Source organism: Neolamprologus multifasciatus, chromosome 16, assembly GCF_963576455.1.
Source record: "Neolamprologus multifasciatus chromosome 16, fNeoMul1.2, whole genome shotgun sequence".
Classification (NCBI taxonomy): Eukaryota; Metazoa; Chordata; class Actinopteri; order Cichliformes; family Cichlidae; genus Neolamprologus; species Neolamprologus multifasciatus.
This window is the reverse complement of record NC_140454.1, coordinates 24,962,217-24,981,870: the sequence shown is the minus strand read 5'-3', so window position 1 is coordinate 24,981,870 and position 19,654 is coordinate 24,962,217. Positions and strand designations below refer to the sequence as shown.

The window sequence follows — 19,654 nt, the reverse complement described above, 5'->3', positions numbered from 1 at the left end:
AGTAGCAACAGGAGAGGGAGGGAGGGAGAGAGAGAGGCAGTCGCTCCATATATCGGTTGTTAAGCTTAACGTGGGAATGCTTTACAAACATTCAGAAACGAACTTACACACTTGCTTTACTTTCTTTCTGGGATAACTTCCTCAGAGATTAAATGCTGGTTTAGTAGGGCAGCTACAAATACACACAGCTGCTCTATCAGGAGAGCACACTGCTCCGACTGCTACAGTTATGAGCCGAGTTACGGCATGTCGCAAGTTTTGTGAGGTGCTTTTTTGATATTTAATGGATCGATTTTATTTTAATTCAAAAGCTAAAGCAAGTCTGTACACTCCTCGAATAAAGTGTGTCATTCTGTTTTAATAAAGACAACTCACTGGGTTAAAAATCAATAACACTCGGTTCCAGTTAGTTGCTTTCAACTGGTTGTGCCAGTTCATTAATCCTTTTCACAATTCATACAAATGATTGATCAACTAACTAGTCACAGACCTACATTGGTACATACTCTGATTATACTGCTATTTTAAATTTAGTATGGCGTGGTGTGATGACAACCGTGGCGCTGGGGGTTGGGAAGCACATCTGTAACCGGAAGGTCGCCGGTTCGATCCCTGGTCGTTGTGTCCGTGGGCAAGACACTTTACCCTACTGGTGTTGGGCTGAGGGCGCGATATGGCAGCCTCACTTCTGTCAGTCTGCCCCAGGGCAGCTGTGGCTACAACTGTAGCTTGCCTCCACCAGTGTGTGAATGTGTGAGTGAATGAATAATGGAATTGTAAAGCGCTTTGGGTGCCTTGAAAAGTGCTATATAAATCCAATTATTACTTAATTTTATATGTAAAGAAAAAGACTATTTTCAAACTTAAGGTATGGAGAGGCCTAGTTCAGGGAGTTTTTTAACATGACAGAGCTTCAGCAGCATCACAAGGGTGGCTGGGGTCATTAAGCCTGAATGGATTGTGTTTCTCACCTCTGTTGCTGAGGTAACGAACATGTACTGATCTGTGGCCTGTACAGTTGTAAGGGCCTGTTGTGGTGGCAACCCTGAACAGTGAACCCCAGGTGTGAAGTGAACCATCAAGCTCAAAAAGAGACTGTGTAAGAAAAAAAACAACACTATTAATTGAGTAAATAAATTAGTGGCTGAGATTTTCAGTAATTACCCGACAATGCAATTCTGGACCAAAGGTAGGTATGTATAACTAAAATAGGTGAAAGAAAACACAAAAACAAAGAAGCTGGACTTCAAAGTAAGATGTAACTAAATAAAACTCCTTATTTTATTAGAAAAGAAAAAAATGTAAATAAATGAATGTACAGGAAATGTGTTTAGTTTATATGTTCAAACCCAAAGGGAGGTCTGATGCTTATATTTCAATTAATGAAGACAACCTAGAAATAATATGTATATGTCACAGTGTCTATTAATTAACAATGTAGTTCACATTTCTCTTGAATTAAATATGTACAAATATAAACAGACACACTCATGACTTAATATAAAAGCTGAACTTTTACCACATATAAAATTCAAAACTGTGTTTCTAATTTGTGTCAGTTTGAATCCATACATGAGGGGATTAATAATTGGTGGAATGAAGAGAATCTCCATTGCCATGAAATTCTCAAAACTTTGTGGTATTTCTTTTGAGCCAAATCGCATGTATAACATATCAAAAAGAAAAGACACAACAACGACTGCTAAAGAGAATAAATGTGGTACACATGTCTGCATGAATTTGTTCCAGTTTTCTTTGGATGACTGACATGTTTTGATCAAATGTACATAAGACCAGAAAACAAAAACAGCATGACCAAAATAAAAGGTGTAATTAAAAGCAGGAATAATAATTGTAGCTACAGAGGCAGAGCAAGCTAGATTAGAAATTAACCAGTTTATACAGTAAATTCTTGGTATGTGTGAGCCACATAACCTCGATGTTGCTGTTGTTATCGTACTCATTAATATCAGGTAAAAGGGAGTAAGCCAAGCAAAAAATACAAAGATACAAACTCTTTGTGTAGTCATCAGAGAGTGGTACACAAGTGGTCGACATATAGCCACGTATCTGTCATAGGCCATGAGAGCTAGAAGAGAGAAGTCCGTACAAATTGAAGAGTGCACCATTAAACCCTGTAAAAGGCATCCTGCATAAGAGATGACATGACTGGTGGATAGAAGATCGCAGAGAAACTTGGGATAAAATGCAGCTGTCCCATAAAGTCCATTGAAACACAGATTGCAGAGGAAGATGTACATGGGTTCATGAAGTTTTTTATCCACAATGACTGTGACAATTATCGTCAAATTTACCAGCCAAATCACACAGTAACACAGTAAAGTAAAAATAAAGATAGTGATCTTGTAGTTTGCTATACCACTTAAACCTGAGAGAGTAAAAACAGTAACCACTGACACATTATCCATAATAACATTGTAGTTTACCTTTTTAAGGTGTCATTTCACACTTGCAACAAGAGAACATTACATTTGTATTAGTGTTTACAAATTACAAATTAGTGTCACAGTAAAAAGAAGACTGTCTGTCGACTGTCTCCCTCAAAGAGTATGTCACCAGAGGTTTATATACGCTTTGTGTTAACGGCATTACGTAGTTAGCTTTAAGTGGTGCTTCAAGCTAGGGATGTTTTCATTTCTTGTTTTTTTAAATTTACTTTTGAAAATACAATTTCTGGACTTTTTTCACACATACAACAGAAATTGTTTTGCCATATATGTTTCATTTTATAATATGAATGGATGGATGAGAATTTTTTTGAGGGGGCGTTTTTGCATCTTTTGTGGATTTGCATGTGCAACGACTAGCGTTCAGCGTTGGGTTACACCGCCAAACCCCGTTAGTATGTACTGTGGTTACATTTCTTTACAGAAAACAAATGTAGCCTAAACAGTAACAAGTTATATTTAAGGTTCTTATGTTTGGCTCTCACAATTTCTAAAAGGAAGTCAGCCGGTACATCAGCCCCCTCATCAGTAACATCAAGTCACTGTTGTCACGTCTGCTTTATTTATAGCTTAGAGCAGCAGTCCCCAACCTTTTTTGCGCCACGGACCGGTTTATGCCCGACAATATTCTCACGGACCGGCCTTTAAGGTGTCGCGGATAAATGCAACAAAATAAAACTAGTACCGGTACCGAAAAAAATAAGATTTATTCATAATACACGTGAAAAGACCCAGCAAAACCGAGTTAACGATAAAAACGATAACAGAATAACGCTGAAAACCGATAAAAACCCTGAAAACCATACATTTCACACCTGAGCCTCAACTCTCGTGGCCCGGTACCAAACGACTCACGGACCGGTACCGGTCCGAGGCCCGGGGGTTGGGGACCGCTGGCTTAGAGCACATCTGAACAACAGAAATTGCCCCAAAGTGCTATCAAGACAGGCACATTTAGATGCCAGCTCTCCATAACATACAGTTTCAAAATACACAAAAAGCTGAAAGGTGTGTTTTGTGATTTAGTGATCACAGAGATTTAGTCATCATTAAAATTTGTTCAGAACTTGCATGTTGATGATAATTCATCTCATGAATCATGAAACACTCCTTTTCACTATATAAGCTGATTTATAGGTTAAAAGTATTGGTATCTCTATTGGTATTGCCAATGCCCTCCCTGTATTTACTTGATATTGGATCAATACCAAAATTTGCAGTATGGAACACCACTGGTCACATGTTGGTGCAGAACACACCACCAAGAATCTAACCAGGACTCAAATATCACACCTGTTGTTGCGTCCCTTCACTGGCTCTCAGTGAAATTCAGAATCCACTTTAAACCCTGTTAGTAACATATAAAGCTCTACATGAACAGGTCTGTACTTATATAGATGAGCTTATAAGACCTTATCACTGCAGCAGGCCTCTCCGATCCACTAACCAGAGTCTCCTAACTGTCCCACACTCTAATTTTAAGCTGACAGTGCTTTTTCATCTTTGGCATCCAAAAAAAAAACCTGGAACAGCATTCCTTAGCTGTATTTGGGAATGTCTGACCGCATGGTTGATTATGTGTCTTTATATCTGTATGCTAAAACATGCATCTGTGGCTTTTATTCAAAATGTGAAGCACTTTGTAATTCTGTTTTGAAAATTGCTGTATAAGTAAATTCACTATTACTAATAGTTACTTACTTGTTGCATGTTTATATAGAATGAGTATCTAGTTGGATACCCAATTTCTAACATTTTATGGCCAAGTATAATAAGGTCAGTTTCATATCAATTTATAATCACTTAAATATGGTGTGTGGCATTCACTGATAGATAGAGCTACTTATAATCTTCATAGCACTGATAATGTATGATATGCCTAAGAGAAACGTGGAATATAAAAGGAATTCGTCCTGCCACAGAACCATGTGGAACTCTATCATTACCCTTAGAGTGTGGATAGGACTCCACATATTCATGAACAAATTCCAGTCTGGTAGATAGACATGATTTAAAGCACTGCAGCCTAGTACTTGTAATACCTATGGTACTCTCAAATTGCTGTGATAAAATATTATGGTCAACATTATCAAACACTGCACTGGCATCTAGAAGAACGAGCACAGAGATGATTCCACTGTCAGAGGCCATACGAACATAATTTTCAATCTTTACTAATGCTGTTTTTTGTACTGTGATGTTCTGAAGCTTGATTGAAACTCTTCAAAAACCATTACTCTGCAGATGATCAGTTAGCTTTCATCATTATTTACTACTACTAAACTACTATTTCAAGAATTTTTCCGATAAAAGAAAGGTTGAAGGTTATAATTAGCTATTACCTATAATTAGCTAAGACAGGTGGGTCAAGTTTAAATACTGCTAACCTGTGGTAAGCAGCCCACTAACAGAGACAGACTGATCATATTTCAGGTTGTTTCATATATAAAGAAAACAGTGTAGGCATGATAAACACAAGATTTGCCACAAAAAAAGTCTTTCTGTTTAAAATATAATGGGGTCATAAATCATTTATGTATGTAGAATCATAGTCTTCCAAATGATCATCATTCATACTAGAACAACCTTAAAATATGTTTTCTAATTTCTGGTAATTTAAGGCCATACACAAGAGGATTTAAAGCTGGAGGAATCACAACAAACACCAGTGATAAAATGACAGCTATAAATGGATTAATCACTTCAAGATTATTCCAGCTCAAGGCAACATCACAAAATCCAGCGATAGAATGAATCACAAATGAAATTGTGTGTGGCAGACAGCTCTCTAATACCTTACCCTTAAATTCTGCTGAGCTTTTCCAGCAAATAGACACAATTCGTAAATAGGTGTAGAGGATATAAAAGAGGGGAAGGAAAATTGTGGCTACAGTCAAAAGCATACCTACAACATTGTTGACAGCAGTGTTAACACAAGACAATTTGACTACATTCCAGTTAGCACAGAACACTTTGTGGATCTCATTGCCACATAAAGGAAGTGTGGCAGACAAACAACGACATGCTGCAAGAGAAAATGCAGGAAAAATCCAAGCCAGTGCTGTCAACTTCACAACAGTTTCAAGAGTCATCTTTGTGTGATAGTGTAAAGGAAGGCAAACAGCTATATATCTGTCATAAGCCATAATACTGACAACAGTAAGTTCACAGGATGCATATGAGTAAATTACATAGATCTGAGTGAAACAAGCAGGACGTGAGATCAAATGAGTGTCAGACAGAAGGTCCATGAGAAATCCGGGGAAGAAACCGGAAGACCCATACAAAGCATTGACAGATAAACATGCAATGAAAATATACTCATGTAATGGGCTCATGTAATGTTGTTTGTTGGGATATTACCACTATCATGAGAAGATTAGTAAAGATTGTAAAGATGAAGAGCAGAAGACAAAATATAAAGGCTATAAAGCGGTAATTTCCAATGTTTGCAAACACGGTGAAGCGAAAGTAAAATGACAGAGTGCTGTTTTCCATTTCACTTCATAGAGTCAGTGAAATAATTTCTTAGTTTGGTATGGTCTGAGAAACAATGGTCTTAATGACAGCATCTGTGGAAAAGGAACATGGAAACAGTTGTGTTATAAAATACGGTGGTATCTCCATACCTACCAGACTATGGTTCATTCACTACTTCAGTCACTACACTACTTTTAGCTTTGTTTTGCTCATAAAATAGGTTGTTGGTCACATTTGTAGACACCACACAACAACATTAGGTAATGGGAGGAGTTTTGTAATGTTGTTGACTCCATAAATCAATATCATCTGGAGATTTCTGACACAAAAATATAGCAACCCTGCTAATGCTGATGGTGCTGAGCTAAAAAACAAAACAATTATAATTATATGGCAATGTTCTCTTGAGTATGCTAAAGTTTAGCATACATTTCTGTAGTGAAAGTGTTATTTGAATCTTCTTGGATTCAACAATTGTGTTGAAGTCACTAACTGAAATCTCTGTTGACAGCCAGAGAGGTGTTACTGTGAAGTCTAGGCCCTCACATAACTAAATGTGAAAAAGTTACAAAATCTGTTTTTGTTCACAAACTGTCACATAAATTGTGACCTTGTTCATGACAGTCAGCAGATTTGTAAGTTATGTATTTTAATAGGGAGTATATTTGTGCATGAAACATGTATGCTGTCCAGACAAAATGAGGAAACATCAACATGGCAACCAAGAAAACAGAACTTAAAAAAAACTGTTGCACTTTAACCTAAATTGTGATTATTTTCTAAACCTATGTACTGTACCAGTAGCAGTCCAGCATAGTACAATACTGAAATTTTCACCACACTACTGCAAACTAACATTTGCTAACACGAAGTGAGCAAAGATGCACAGAAAAGAAGATCAGACACCAGCGAGGGAGGATAAGAAAGACAGACGCAACAACATTGTCATCCGCTATGTAGCCGGTGTATCAGAGAAACTCAGGAGAGTTTTCTCCAAGCATGACATCCGGTGCATTTCAGACCCAGCAACACACTGAGACAAAAACTGGTTCACCCGAAAGACAAAACTCCAAAACACAGACTTAACAATGTGGTGTATGCTGTACAGTGCAGCGAGGAATGCCCAGACCTCTACATTGGAGAGACCAAACAGCCACTTCACAAGCGCATGGCACAACACAGAAGAGCCACCTCCACAGGACAAGACTCAGCTGTCCATCTGCATCTTAAGGATAAAGGACACTCTTTCGAGGATGCCAATGTTCACATTTTGGACAGAGAGGACAGATGGTTTGAAAGAGGAGTGAAAGAAGCCATCTATGTCCACTGTGAGCGACCATCTTTGAACAGAGGTGCTGGTTTACGACACCAACTCTCTGCCATCTATAATCCAGTTTTGAGTTCCCTCCCCAGACACCTTAACGCCCACTCACATCCTGGGCCATCTGACCTCAGGAAATCGCATGATAAGGTGGGGTCAGGTTTCACAATGAACTCACCCGAAACCCTGGCTGATTGGGACCCACACCCATTTTCACACCTTGGCTCATGTGATTAGAGGATCATCAGGGGGTCCTTTTGAATAGAATAGAATAGAATATCTCTTTTTGGGGGGATACTCCCACTGGGTTTAAATCTGGGACTCTCCACCATTTGACCTTAGAACTGAAGAAGCTTCTCAGATGAGAGGTAAGACGTCATCTAGCAACTTAAAGAAGTCCAGACGCTTTTCTTTGCAAGCTCCTTTGACTACGATGACCTGGATGACTGAGAACCTTCACAGACATACAATGCATAAACTACAGTAAACTGCTAATTAGATTTAATTGTTGATTTACTGAACGAGCTTAAATGTAACCAAGTATTGTATTTAAAAAATACATTATGCTGGCTCTCTCTGGGTACTCAAGCTGTATTCCACAGATGTAAGACATACATTCTAGGTTAACTAGTGAGTTTAAATTTGCTCTAGGTGCAAATTTGGATGTGTCTGTGTGTTTTCTGTATTTGAACAGAAAATACTACTGCTCCCACCCAGACCCTGAGCTAGATAAGCAGAAAGAGCTGGATGGACGGACAAATTATGTGTGAAAATCTGACACGTGTGACTCAAACTTGGGACTCTGGTGTGAGCAGTAAAATATCAATTTCACTCCATGAAACAACTTCCACAAGTTTTGCTTTTTAAAATTCAATTCACTTCTATTTATGCAGAGTCAAAACACAACAACAGTCACTTCAAGGCGCTTTATATTGTAAGGTAGACCCTACAATGATACAATAGAGATAACCCCAACAATTATATGACCCCCTATGAGCAAGCGCTTTGGCAACAATGGAAAGGAAAAATTCCCCTTTAACAGGAAGGAACCAGGCTCAGGGAGGGACAACCATCTACTGCAACCAGTTGGGGTGAGGGGAGGAAAATACTGATTATGTGCACGTGGACGTGAATCCATAGTTATATGGCTGGACAGATTAAGTATTGTTTTCAGGAGCATGAAGAAATCGTTAAATTTACATCCAAAAAGACAAATCAACAGATGAAAAGGCCATGACTACTTCACAAACTGATGTGAGAGTGCATTGCACCATGGTAACACAGGCTCATTTTAAATGACCAAATAATGACTACCAAGTTCAAATAATATATTTTCCCTAGCACAGTCAAACCTTATATTTAAAGACTACTGACGGGTTATTAAATTCTTCATTTAAAATACATGATTAATTATTTAAAACAATTTGGTTTGGTTTGGGAAAAGTCAGGGTTCAAATACAATAGTTGTCACTTTTTTCAAAAACTCTGGATAACATATATGCCACTGACATGAAATAGAAAATACCTTATTGAAAAGTTTAAGGTTTCAGTTGATGCTGTGGTATAGTGGCTAAAGGGCTTGTTTGTGTGGCTCTCCAGAGTGGTGTTGCTCTCTTAATTGCTCTCTAAGGGGAATGACGTTAATGACCTGTTGACCTCTCATTACATAATTGCTGTTATTCCTTGGGAAGAGCAACACTAGAATCCTCTGAAGAGCTCATTAATAAAGTTAAACTCTTTTCCAACATTTGGTTTCAACAGGTAAAAGTTACTGTTTGTGTTTTGACAGCTATCCCATGAGGCCAACAGACCTTGACCGCTGGATCATAATTAGCTGGCTCTAACCATTTTCCCTGAGGCCTGCTGTTTTCCAGCAAGGGACCCAATGGAGGTCATGCTGGAAATTTGTAATTATGGCACTTGTATTTCATCATTGTGACTGTAAGTTCCTAAACTTCACAAAGATGTCACATACACACAAGCACACACATTTTTGACACATTTACTATGTACTTTCATTTCACAGAAGAACAATAGCTTGTGGTCAGGTGACTTACTTTCAGAAAAAAATATTACTTGTTACATTATTTGACCTTAAATAAATTATCTCATAATTACCAGTTAAAATATAAAACTTGGGTTAAATGCCCGCACATTCAAGCTGTGTACACAATGTAAGCAATCACTTCCAGTACAGAGGGTTAAAGCTGAAAACTGGTTCAAAAAGCACTCCACTGAAAAATGAAAATGAAACAGTTGCAGACTGAAATTAATACGACAAGTCTGACCCCTTATCACTGATTTCTGTTACCTGCTGAAAATACATCATGCTTTTTTTACATCATGCTGCCATTGTGTTAGCATGTTGTCTTTGCAGATACTTAGTAAAGTGCAAATTGACCAAAATAACTACTGACTACATAAAAATCAACCCACATATGGCTCTTAGGCCTATCTCTAGTGACCCCGAGGGACTTTGACAAAAAAAAAAAAACTAGAAGAATGCGAATACTCTTCTTCTACTGGAACAAGAAGGCATACGAGATGAGAACAGGCTGCTGTTGAAATGCTACTACACAAGTAACCCCAGCGCAAAGGGTTACATGAAGAGGATGTAGAACCTATGAATTCTTCAGTACCCAAAGGAGCACTACAGACAATCCCTACGCTGACCATCACCGAAACCAACCAGCTGATCTACAGCATGGCAGCAGTGTTCAGTCAGATGCTTAGCTACAGGATGAAAAGCCACAAGGAGCAGTACCTTCCATGGAAAAGGAGACTAGAGCTCAAGATCAGGTGGCACAGAGGGAAGTTAGCCAATTATCAGAGTTGCAGAAAGGTGTGATGAAAAAGGTGCCTAAGAAGTACAGCAAGCTGCCCATACCTGAGGTTTTGGAAATTGCAAAGCAAAAACTCACAGCCTTGGCCAGTATACTATATATATATATATATATATGAGTGTTTGGCAGCACAAATGAACCAGCTGCTAATCGACGAGCGAGACCCAACATGGCTAAACGAAGACAGTCCTGTTCAGGACTGGGAGAAATCCCATCCAAATACCGGCAAATAACCTGTCTCAGTACCATATGGAAGCTCCTGTCATAGTGGCTAAGATGAAGAGGTACATGGCTCAATACATGAGTGGAGCACAGAAAGGAATAGGGAGGAATATCAGAGCAGCAAAACACCAGCTGCTGGTAGAAAGAGCAGTCACGCAATCTGCAAGATCAGACTGACCCTGTGCACTGTCTGGATTGATTACAATAAGGCCTAATTGTCAATGCCATACACCTGGATCCTGGAATGCCTAGAACTATACAAGAGCAACAGGACCCTAAGGGTTTTCATCAGGAACTTAATGGGGATGGGACAAATAACACTGGAGGCCAACTTCAAGCCAATTGCACAAGTCACAATCAAGTATGGGATCTACCAAGGAGATGGCCTGTCCCCACTGTTGCAATGCATAGGCCTGAACCTCCTCAGTGAGATCATGGACAACACTGGCTATGGATACTGACTACAGGATGGAGCAATTGCCAGCTACCCCCTCAAAATGAATAATATCAAACTGTGTGCCAGGAGTGAATGAGACATTGATTTAACACCTAGAGTCCCGGAGAGCAGCCATTTGGCTTTTCTACGTTTAAAACGTGGTGCTGAGCCACTTGGAGTGGTTAGTTTCCTGAGCCACAAGGAAACTTGTGTTTCTGTTTGCCATCTTAGGGTGAAATCAACACACATGGGTGTATTTCCTTTGTTGCTGAGATTTATTGATAAAAAACAGTAACAAAAAACCCCAACCAGGGGTGGAGGGTTGTGTGTTTCAGTGGACCATTGATCAGTGGTCCATTGTGGTATCAATCAGACCACTGGTCTTTGATAATTATGCTGACCTCACATAATTGATCAGTGGACTTTGATCAGTGGGTTTCACTCATCAGTGGGTTTCACCACAATGGACCACTGATCAGTGGTCCACTGAAACACACAACCCTCCACACCCCTCCATCCCTCCATCCCTCTAAGCCTGAAGGGAAAAAGAAGGAACACACACATGTAAAGGAAGCACTCAAAACGTGCGGCTATCCTAAATGGGCGTTTTTAAAGTCAGCAAAGAGGCACAGAAAAGAAGATCAGACACCAGTTAGGGAGGATAAGAAGGACAGGCGCAACAACATTGTCATCCCCTATGTAGCCGGTGTATCAGAGAAACTCAGGAGGGTTTTCTCCAAGCATGACATCCCGGTGTACTTCAGACCCAGCAACACACTCAGACAAAAACTGGTTCACCCAAAAGACAAAACGCCAAAACACAGACTTAACAATGTGGTGTATGCCGTACAGTGCAGCGAGGAATGCCCAGACCTCTACATTGGAGAGACCAAACAGCCACTTCACAAGCGCATGGCACAACACAGAAGAGCCACCTCCACAGGACAAGATTCAGCTGTCCATCTGCATCTTAAGGATAAAGGACACTCTTTCGAGGATGCCAATGTTCACATTTTGGACAGAGAGGACAGATGGTTTGAAAGAGGAGTGAAAGAAGCCATCTATGTCCACTGTGAGCGACCATCTTTGAACAGAGGCGGTGGTTTACGACACCAACTCTCTGCCATCTATAATCCAGTTTTGAGATCCCTTCCCAGACGCCTTAACGCCCACTCACACCCTGGGCCATCTGACCTCAGGAATTCGCATGATAAGGTGGGGCCAGGTTTCACAATGAACTCACCCGAAACTCTGGCTGATTGGGACCCACACCCAGTTCCACACCTTGGCTCAGGCGATTAGAGGATCATCAGGGGGTCCTTTTGTCCCTCTGTGGGGGGACACTCCCACTAGGGTTATATCTGGGACTCTCCACCATTTGACCTTAGAACTGAAGAAGCCTCTCGGATGAGAGGTGAAACGTCTTCAAGTAACTTAAAGAAGTCCAGACGCTTTTCTTTGCAAGCTCCTTTGACTACGATGACCTGGATGACTGAGAACCTTCACAGACATATTGCCGTACATTTTGGGAGGAACACCCTTCAACTGGTGCGGGAGTATGAAAGGGAATCAAGGAAACTAGCGGATTATAGGAACCATCTCCGTTTCAACCTAAGATGCAGACAAACCAGAGTTGTTCCCAAGAGCCTGCGCCTTGGATCCACTGTCAGGGGATACAGAGCAGACTTGATTCTACAGAGAGCGCAGAATCACCTTTTAAGTGAAAGGATAAGACAGGTCCATTTCACTATAGATGCCCTCCAGATCAAGATCAGCCAGACTCTGCAGGAACTGGAAACACTTCTACCCTCTCCAATCTTAGAAGAGGTTTACAAGTTTGTGGACAAGGCTCAGCGGGCCCAACACTCGAAAGGAAAAGAAAGACAACGCAGGAAATTTCACACCTTGCTTTCAAAAACACACACTCCTCTTTCTGAATCTGAACCTACACAACCCATAGAAGAAAACACACCTGAAGACAGTCAGGAGAAATGGGTTAAGAACTTTTCAGACAGGAATCTCACTGAACCTGAAAAGAGAGTATTAGCCAAAGGTCTCAATTTTGCCATTTCTCCACAACAGTTGCCCATAGTGGACCTCATCACAGCCACAGAATCTGCCATACGGATTAATAAATTATCACAGACAGAAGCAGAGCAAATCAGGATGAAAGTCTCAGCCACCCTCTCCAGTGCCAAAGTCCCTCCGTCCAACCTCACAATACAGGAAAAGAAGGCCGTCGCTTCCCTGAGCAAAGACCGCAACATCACTGTTTTACCAGCGGATAAGGGAAGATGCACCGTGGTCCTAAACACTACAGATTACCATACAAAGATCACTACTCTCCTCAGTGACAACAATACCTACGAAGCCTTAAAGCGAGACCCCACAAGCAGCTACAAAAAGAAAGTTATAGCTTGCCTTCAAGACTTGGAAAAGGACAAAATCATTGACCGCCTTACTTATCACCGCCTTTACCCAGGGGATGCTATACCCTGCATTTACGGACTTCCAAAAATCCACAAGGAAGCTGTCCCACTCAGACCCATAGTCAGTAGCATAAACTCAGCCACTTATAACATTGCAAAACACCTTGCTACCATCCTTGCTCCTCTCGTGGGGAACACCCCACACCACATCAAGAACTCCACCGACTTCACTGACAAGGTCCAGAAACTTACCCTGGATCCAGATGAAACCATAGTGTCCTTTGATGTAGTCTCTCTCTTCACGTGCATACCCACCACGGAGGCAGTGGAGACGGTCAGAAAACGACTACAAGAAGACAGCTCCTTGGAGGACAGGACCAACTTCACACCCGATCAGATTTGCACACTGTTAGACCTCTGCCTCACCACCACATATTTCAAATACAACGAAGGCTATTACAGACAAAAACATGGCTGTGCCATGGGCTCCCCCGTGTCACCTATTGTAGCCAACCTTTACATGAAGGAAGTGGAAAGGAAGGCTCTTGGCTCTTTCAAAGGAAGAGTACCCAGCCACTGGTACAGATATGTAGACGACACCTGGGTCAAAATCAAGACACAAGAAGTGGAATCCTTCACTGCGCACATCAACGCTGTGGATAAAAACATCAAGTTCACCAGGGAAGACACGAAGGATGACTGTTTGCCTTTCCTGGACTGCGCTGTGCACATTGAAGAGAATGGCAACCTCAACATCGAAGTTTACCGGAAGCCCACACACACAGACCAGTACCTCCTGTTTGACTCCCATCACCCTCTGGAACACAAACTTGGAGTAATTAGGACCCTACACCACCGGGCAGAACATGTTCCCTCTAAGCCTGAAGGGAAAAAGAAGGAACACACACATGTAAAGGAAGCACTCAAAACGTGCGGCTATCCTAAATGGGCGTTTTTAAAGTCAGCAAAGAGGCACAGAAAAGAAGATCAGACACCAGCGAGGGAGGATAAGAAGGACAGGCGCAACAACATTGTCATCCCCTATGTAGCCGGTGTATCAGAGAAACTCAGGAGGGTTTTCTCCAAGCATGACATCCCGGTGTACTTCAGACCCAGCAACACACTCAGACAAAAACTGGTTCACCCGAAAGACAAAACGCCAAAACACAGACTTAACAATGTGGCGTATGCCGTACAGTGCAGCGAGGAATGCCCAGACCTCTACATTGGAGAGACCAAACAGCCACTTCACAAGCGCATGGCACAACACAGAAGAGCCACCTCCACAGGACAAGATTCAGCTGTCCATCTGCATCTTAAGGATAAAGGACACTCTTTCGAGGATGCCAATGTTCACATTTTGGACAGAGAGGACAGATGGTTTGAAAGAGGAGTGAAAGAAGCCATCTATGTCCACTGTGAGCGACCATCTTTGAACAGAGGCGGTGGTTTACGACACCAACTCTCTGCCATCTATAATCCAGTTTTGAGATCCCTTCCCAGACGCCTTAAGGCCCACTCACACCCTGGGCCATCTGACCTCAGGAATTCGCATGATAAGGTGGGGCCAGGTTTCACAATGAACTCACCCGAAACTCTGGCTGATTGGGACCCACACCCAGTTCCACACCTTGGCTCAGGCGATTAGAGGATCATCAGGGGGTCCTTTTGTCCCTCTGTGGGGGGACACTCCCACTAGGGTTATATCTGGGACTCTCCACCATTTGACCTTAGAACTGAAGAAGCCTCTCGGATGAGAGGTGAAACGTCTTCAAGTAACTTAAAGAAGTCCAGACGCTTTTCTTTGCAAGCTCCTTAGACTGTTTTTATCAATAAATCTCAATAAAATTTATTGTTATCCAGTGGACCATTGATCAGTAGTCCATTGTGGTGTCAATCAGACCACTGGTCTTTGATAATTGTGCTGACCTCACATAATTGATCGGTGGACTTTGATCAGTGGGTTTCACTCATCAGTGGGTTTGACCTCAAGGATATATATATGATACAATCTCACTGCACTTAGCCTAATCCTTCATTGCCCCGAAGAATTCTGTGGTGTACGGACCTCCTCTCCAAGGAAAGTAAAATGCAGAGAAGACTCACCACTCAACAGGCCTTGGAAATGATCCTGCAAGAAGTCAACCCTTGTGACTCGGATGGAGAAGACCTAGAACTTCAGCCGGATTCGGACTCAGAGCTGTCTGATCAGTCTTCCGGTTAGTTTCATTTCATGTTATTTCCTATTTCATTTCAAACAAGTAAGTGAAAAATACTAACAAAGCAGAGCAGGATTAGGGTTAGCTAGTAACCCTAACTCTAGTTGTATCTTTTTACTTAGGAAGACATTTCATTGTATATCATTTCCTATTTCATTTCAAACAAGTAAGTGGATGTAGTAAGTCAGATATTTCAGACATTATTCTGATACAGAGGAGGAGATACTGGAATTATAATTAGTATCTATGCATGCATTTGTGATTTTGTTTGACCTTCCCATTGCTCACAATTTGAATTTGTTCACACTGCAGATGAGGAGACTGCTTCTCAACCGAAAAAGAGAGCTTGTTTGGGGACTGAGACAGCGAAAAATGGCACAGCGTGAAGAACAGGTGGGGACCTGTCTCCCTTTCAGCCCAATAGAACCGTACGCTGCAGATGGAGAGCCAACAGCTAAGGCCAGGAAAAGTATCTCGAGTCGCCTTCAGAGCTTCCTGTGTTTCATCACTCTTGACATGCTTCGTAGCATTCAAGAATGGACTATTCAACATGCACAGCAAACGGAGCATGTTCATTGGTTAATGGACCTCCCTGAACTAATGGCATTTATTGCAATTGTCATCTTGCGGGGGGTTGCTAGGGTTCCATCTCTACGTGACTGCTGGTCAGCAAACCTGGGAAACCCACAGATAATTGGAACTATGGCACGAAACCGCTTCCAAGACATCATGCAACACCTACGCTTTGATGACAAGTCCACCCGCAGTGATCGAGCAAAGACTGATAAGTTCGCTGCATTTTCCAGTGTATGGGGATCATCTGTCAGTGTTAATGATTCATACAACAAGGATCTAAAGAAATGACAATGGAATGTTGTTTGAAGTGGAGAAGTGTAGTCGGATGGCAACAAAGAGAGGGAAGGTAGTCAGAACTGAGAGGATAACACTACCAGAACGCAACATTGCAGACATTGAGGACAGCTGCAAATACCTGAGAAATCCACAGGTAAATGGCAACCACAAAGAGGCCGCTAGGAAAGCTGCAACCACCAAACATAGACGGAGAGATCTTGGAAAGGTAAAGAATCCACTCAATCACACTCGCGTAAAACGAAAGGGTTTGACAGTCTAATCCACTGTACGGATTTCTAAAAATACGTGTAATAAGGTTGAGGACTAATCCGCCGAAAGGATTATAAAGTAAAACACGTTAAAGGTCTCACCCGCCGTAAGGGTTTAGGAGTGATCCGCCGTAAGGATCTGCGCGACTGTGTATAAATGTTTGTGTTTTCTGTGTGTCGGAAGTAAGTGATTTTTTACAGCACAATAAGATGCTGAACTACTTCCATTGTTACTGTCTTTTTATTTACTGTTAGGAGCTCAAGTACTGGTGACAAAGGGGAAAGGTTGGGTTTCATCCCATAAAACTGACACCGCTTCGTGATTAGCACGAAGTAGAAGGGCGTGTCAGCAACCACCCCCGTGTCTCGTGCCAGAGATGGCTCTGCAGTTGTGTGATAATGGGTAATCAGCCCACCAAACTCACTGCTGACGAGCACTGGCTAGAGAAAAAATGTCCAGGCGCCGGACAAATTAGTGTTTGTAGATGGAGAAATTCTAAGAAAACAAAATGTCCCAGCTGGGAAGGAAAATGCAACCCCTCAACTGTAACTCAGCTAAAAGAAGCTTTAGTAGAGGAACTAAATGACACAAAGAACTTAAAAACGAAAGGTAGACGTGCACACGAATTGCAGCTTCATGCAGCCAGGGAGGAGGAAGTAAATAGACGTCAAGAAAATAAAAATAAAAAACAGCAATTGAAAGCTAAGCAATCAAAAAAGCAAAATCCCCTTTTAGGCGGAACTCAAGCTGCGTGCAGCCACCCTCCACCTTATACACCAGCATCACTTCCCACACCAACGGCAGCAATGCCTACCATAAAGACATACGTAGAGAAACACTGGGTGACCAGGAACACAGGGCCTCTACCTGAGGCTTTGCAGTATGCAGAACACGCTTTCCGTGTAGTTACAAAAAAAGAGAAAGACGCAGGTACTTTCACAGTAGATCCAGCCACAGGATTTATTGCATTTTCAGGAGGATTCAGGGGACAAAGGCAGGGACAGAGAAGAGGCAGAGGAAGTTACAGAGGGAGAGGTTACAGATGCTCAGAACAAGATGGTGAGGAGAAAGATAACAAATGCTGGACATGTGGAAAGGAAGGTCATTTCTCAAGGAATTGCAGGTCAGGGACAGGAAGGCGTCAGCATGAGGATGAATGACTAGAGGATAGAGAACAAGCTGAGGAAAGTGAGGAAGACACAAAGGTGTTCAATGTTCACCAATTAGTTTCACAAGCTGTAGACAAACCCGAGATCACAGTACACGTTCACTCTGTGATACGGGGGCGTGTAAAACAGTATTCAGCGTAAAATCAGACGAGACACTGTGCAGTCCTCGCAATCCTTTTATTAATCCACCACCCGTTCCTGCAGCCGCATCTGCAGCACCACCCGTTATACACTCACCCATATCAGGAAGAACATAATAATCCCTCATCAAGTGAAAACTGGAGATCAAAGTAGTTTGAAGTAGTTTAAAAAGGGTTGGAAACAGACCCGACTGAATAGATATAAATAAAAGAAGAACAAAATAAAATAAACGAACGGCAAAATTACATTAGAACTTATCTTGAATGTATAGAATGAATGAAAGCTGATAATTCACACGAAAATATTTTAATAAAATAGAGAGATGCATAAGGTACATTAAGGCTGTGTCATTGTTCAGCCAAGGAAAGTGTGTGAAAAGGTAAATGTCTCCAGCTTGGGAAAGGGTGAAACTGCAGATCACCCGAAGCCCTTGATGGATACAAAATAAAATATAAATAGAATATTATAATAAACTGGCTGGTTCGCTATGCAACAGAGAGAACGAATGTGACTGAAGGTTGGATCTGATATGAGGCAAACAGAAGACCGGTCTAAAAAGGTAGGCACAAACCTGTTCAGAGAAAAAGCAAATCTGTGCAGATTGGATGAATTCTAAATTATCTGTTTGCTGAGTAAGATGATCCTAACTATCAAATTGGCTCAGTAATAAAATATTGTGATATACTATTGCTGTTATATATATAAAGGAAAAGAAAATAACATTAACAATGACATAATATTAATATGAAGAGGCACCTTAGTCAGTTATGATGTGAGGTGAATAATTGTTAAGAAGTAGTCTGCATTAAGCTTAAGGTTGCTCAAACTCAGTATAATGACATATGAGATGAAGAAAATATCTAAACTAATTAAGTGCATAGAGGCACTTGACCTGCTTGAAAACCTGTCATCCTGGATGAGACTTTGCTTTGCTATATATCTTTGAGATATAGAGCAAACCTATAATAACAACTAATAAGCTAGACCCTGTAGACAACAGCTAAAGCTACAGGATTGAGAAGCTGAATTAAATATGTGGACATTACCAAGTTGATGAGCATGTTACACATTTTCTTTTATTTTTTATTTATTTGTTTTTTAGAGCAGAAGCTGCATGCTACTAAAAGCTCACACATGCAGCTGTCTGTGAGCTCAATTTTTTCCTCACACTTCTGCTTTGTTTCTGGCAGCAGCTTTTTTCTTTTTTCTTTTTGTATCTAGACTCATGTGTGTAAAGCGTTCATGCCATCAGCAATTTGTTTTTTGTTTGATTATTTTGTTGGTTTGGAAATAAATTTGTGGCCATACTTGTGGATCACAGTGACACATAGTGATTAGGCATATGATTTACAAATGCCTAGTTTTAGAGCTGTGAGCAATGCAAAGTTTTTTCCTAACTAAAAAGTTTGAAATATGTGAGATGTGTGAATTCTTTGGGAAAAATAGAAATGACCTGAAATGCTTTAAATAAAAATGTAGTGTTGCATCTACAAAAGAAGAAGAAGAAGCATTCAATAACTTGAAACTAGCATTACAGACAAATACTGTTTTAGCACTGCCTGACTATGATAAGCCTTTCTACTTACATGTAGATGGAGGAGCAGGGTTATATGAAGGCAGTACTAACACAACCATTCGGTGGCAAACAGCGACCACTCGCCTTTTACTCCTGCAAGCTAGACTCTGTCGCATCAGGCCTGCCCACATGTGTTCAGGCCTGCGCAGAAGCTGCTGAGGCAGTAAAAAGTGCGCTGAAATCGTGTTAGGTCACCAACTAATTATTAAAGTCCCACACGCAGTAACT

The 19,654-nt window shown here is 41.2% G+C and overlaps 1 protein-coding gene and 1 pseudogene across 1 annotated transcript; both read right to left on the bottom strand.

Moving 5' to 3' along the window:
- Window positions 1–108: 108 nt before the first annotated feature.
- Window positions 109–4,165, bottom strand: LOC146500903 (olfactory receptor 6C4-like). Its single transcript, XM_085136157.1, has one exon. The coding sequence runs from the start codon at window positions 2,427–2,429 to the stop codon at window positions 1,443–1,445; it is 987 nt and encodes a 328-aa protein (XP_084992283.1). The 5' UTR covers window positions 2,430–4,165; the 3' UTR covers window positions 109–1,442.
- Window positions 4,166–4,170: 5 nt separating this feature from the next.
- Window positions 4,171–11,270, bottom strand: LOC146500902 (olfactory receptor 51E1-like; annotated as a pseudogene).
- Between the last annotated feature and the right edge of the window lie 8,384 nt (window positions 11,271–19,654).

Coding starts and splice junctions, on each gene's coding strand:
- LOC146500903 (XM_085136157.1), bottom strand. CDS start 2,429: ATGGATAATGTGTCAGTGGTTACTGTTTTTACTCTCTCAGGTTTAAGT.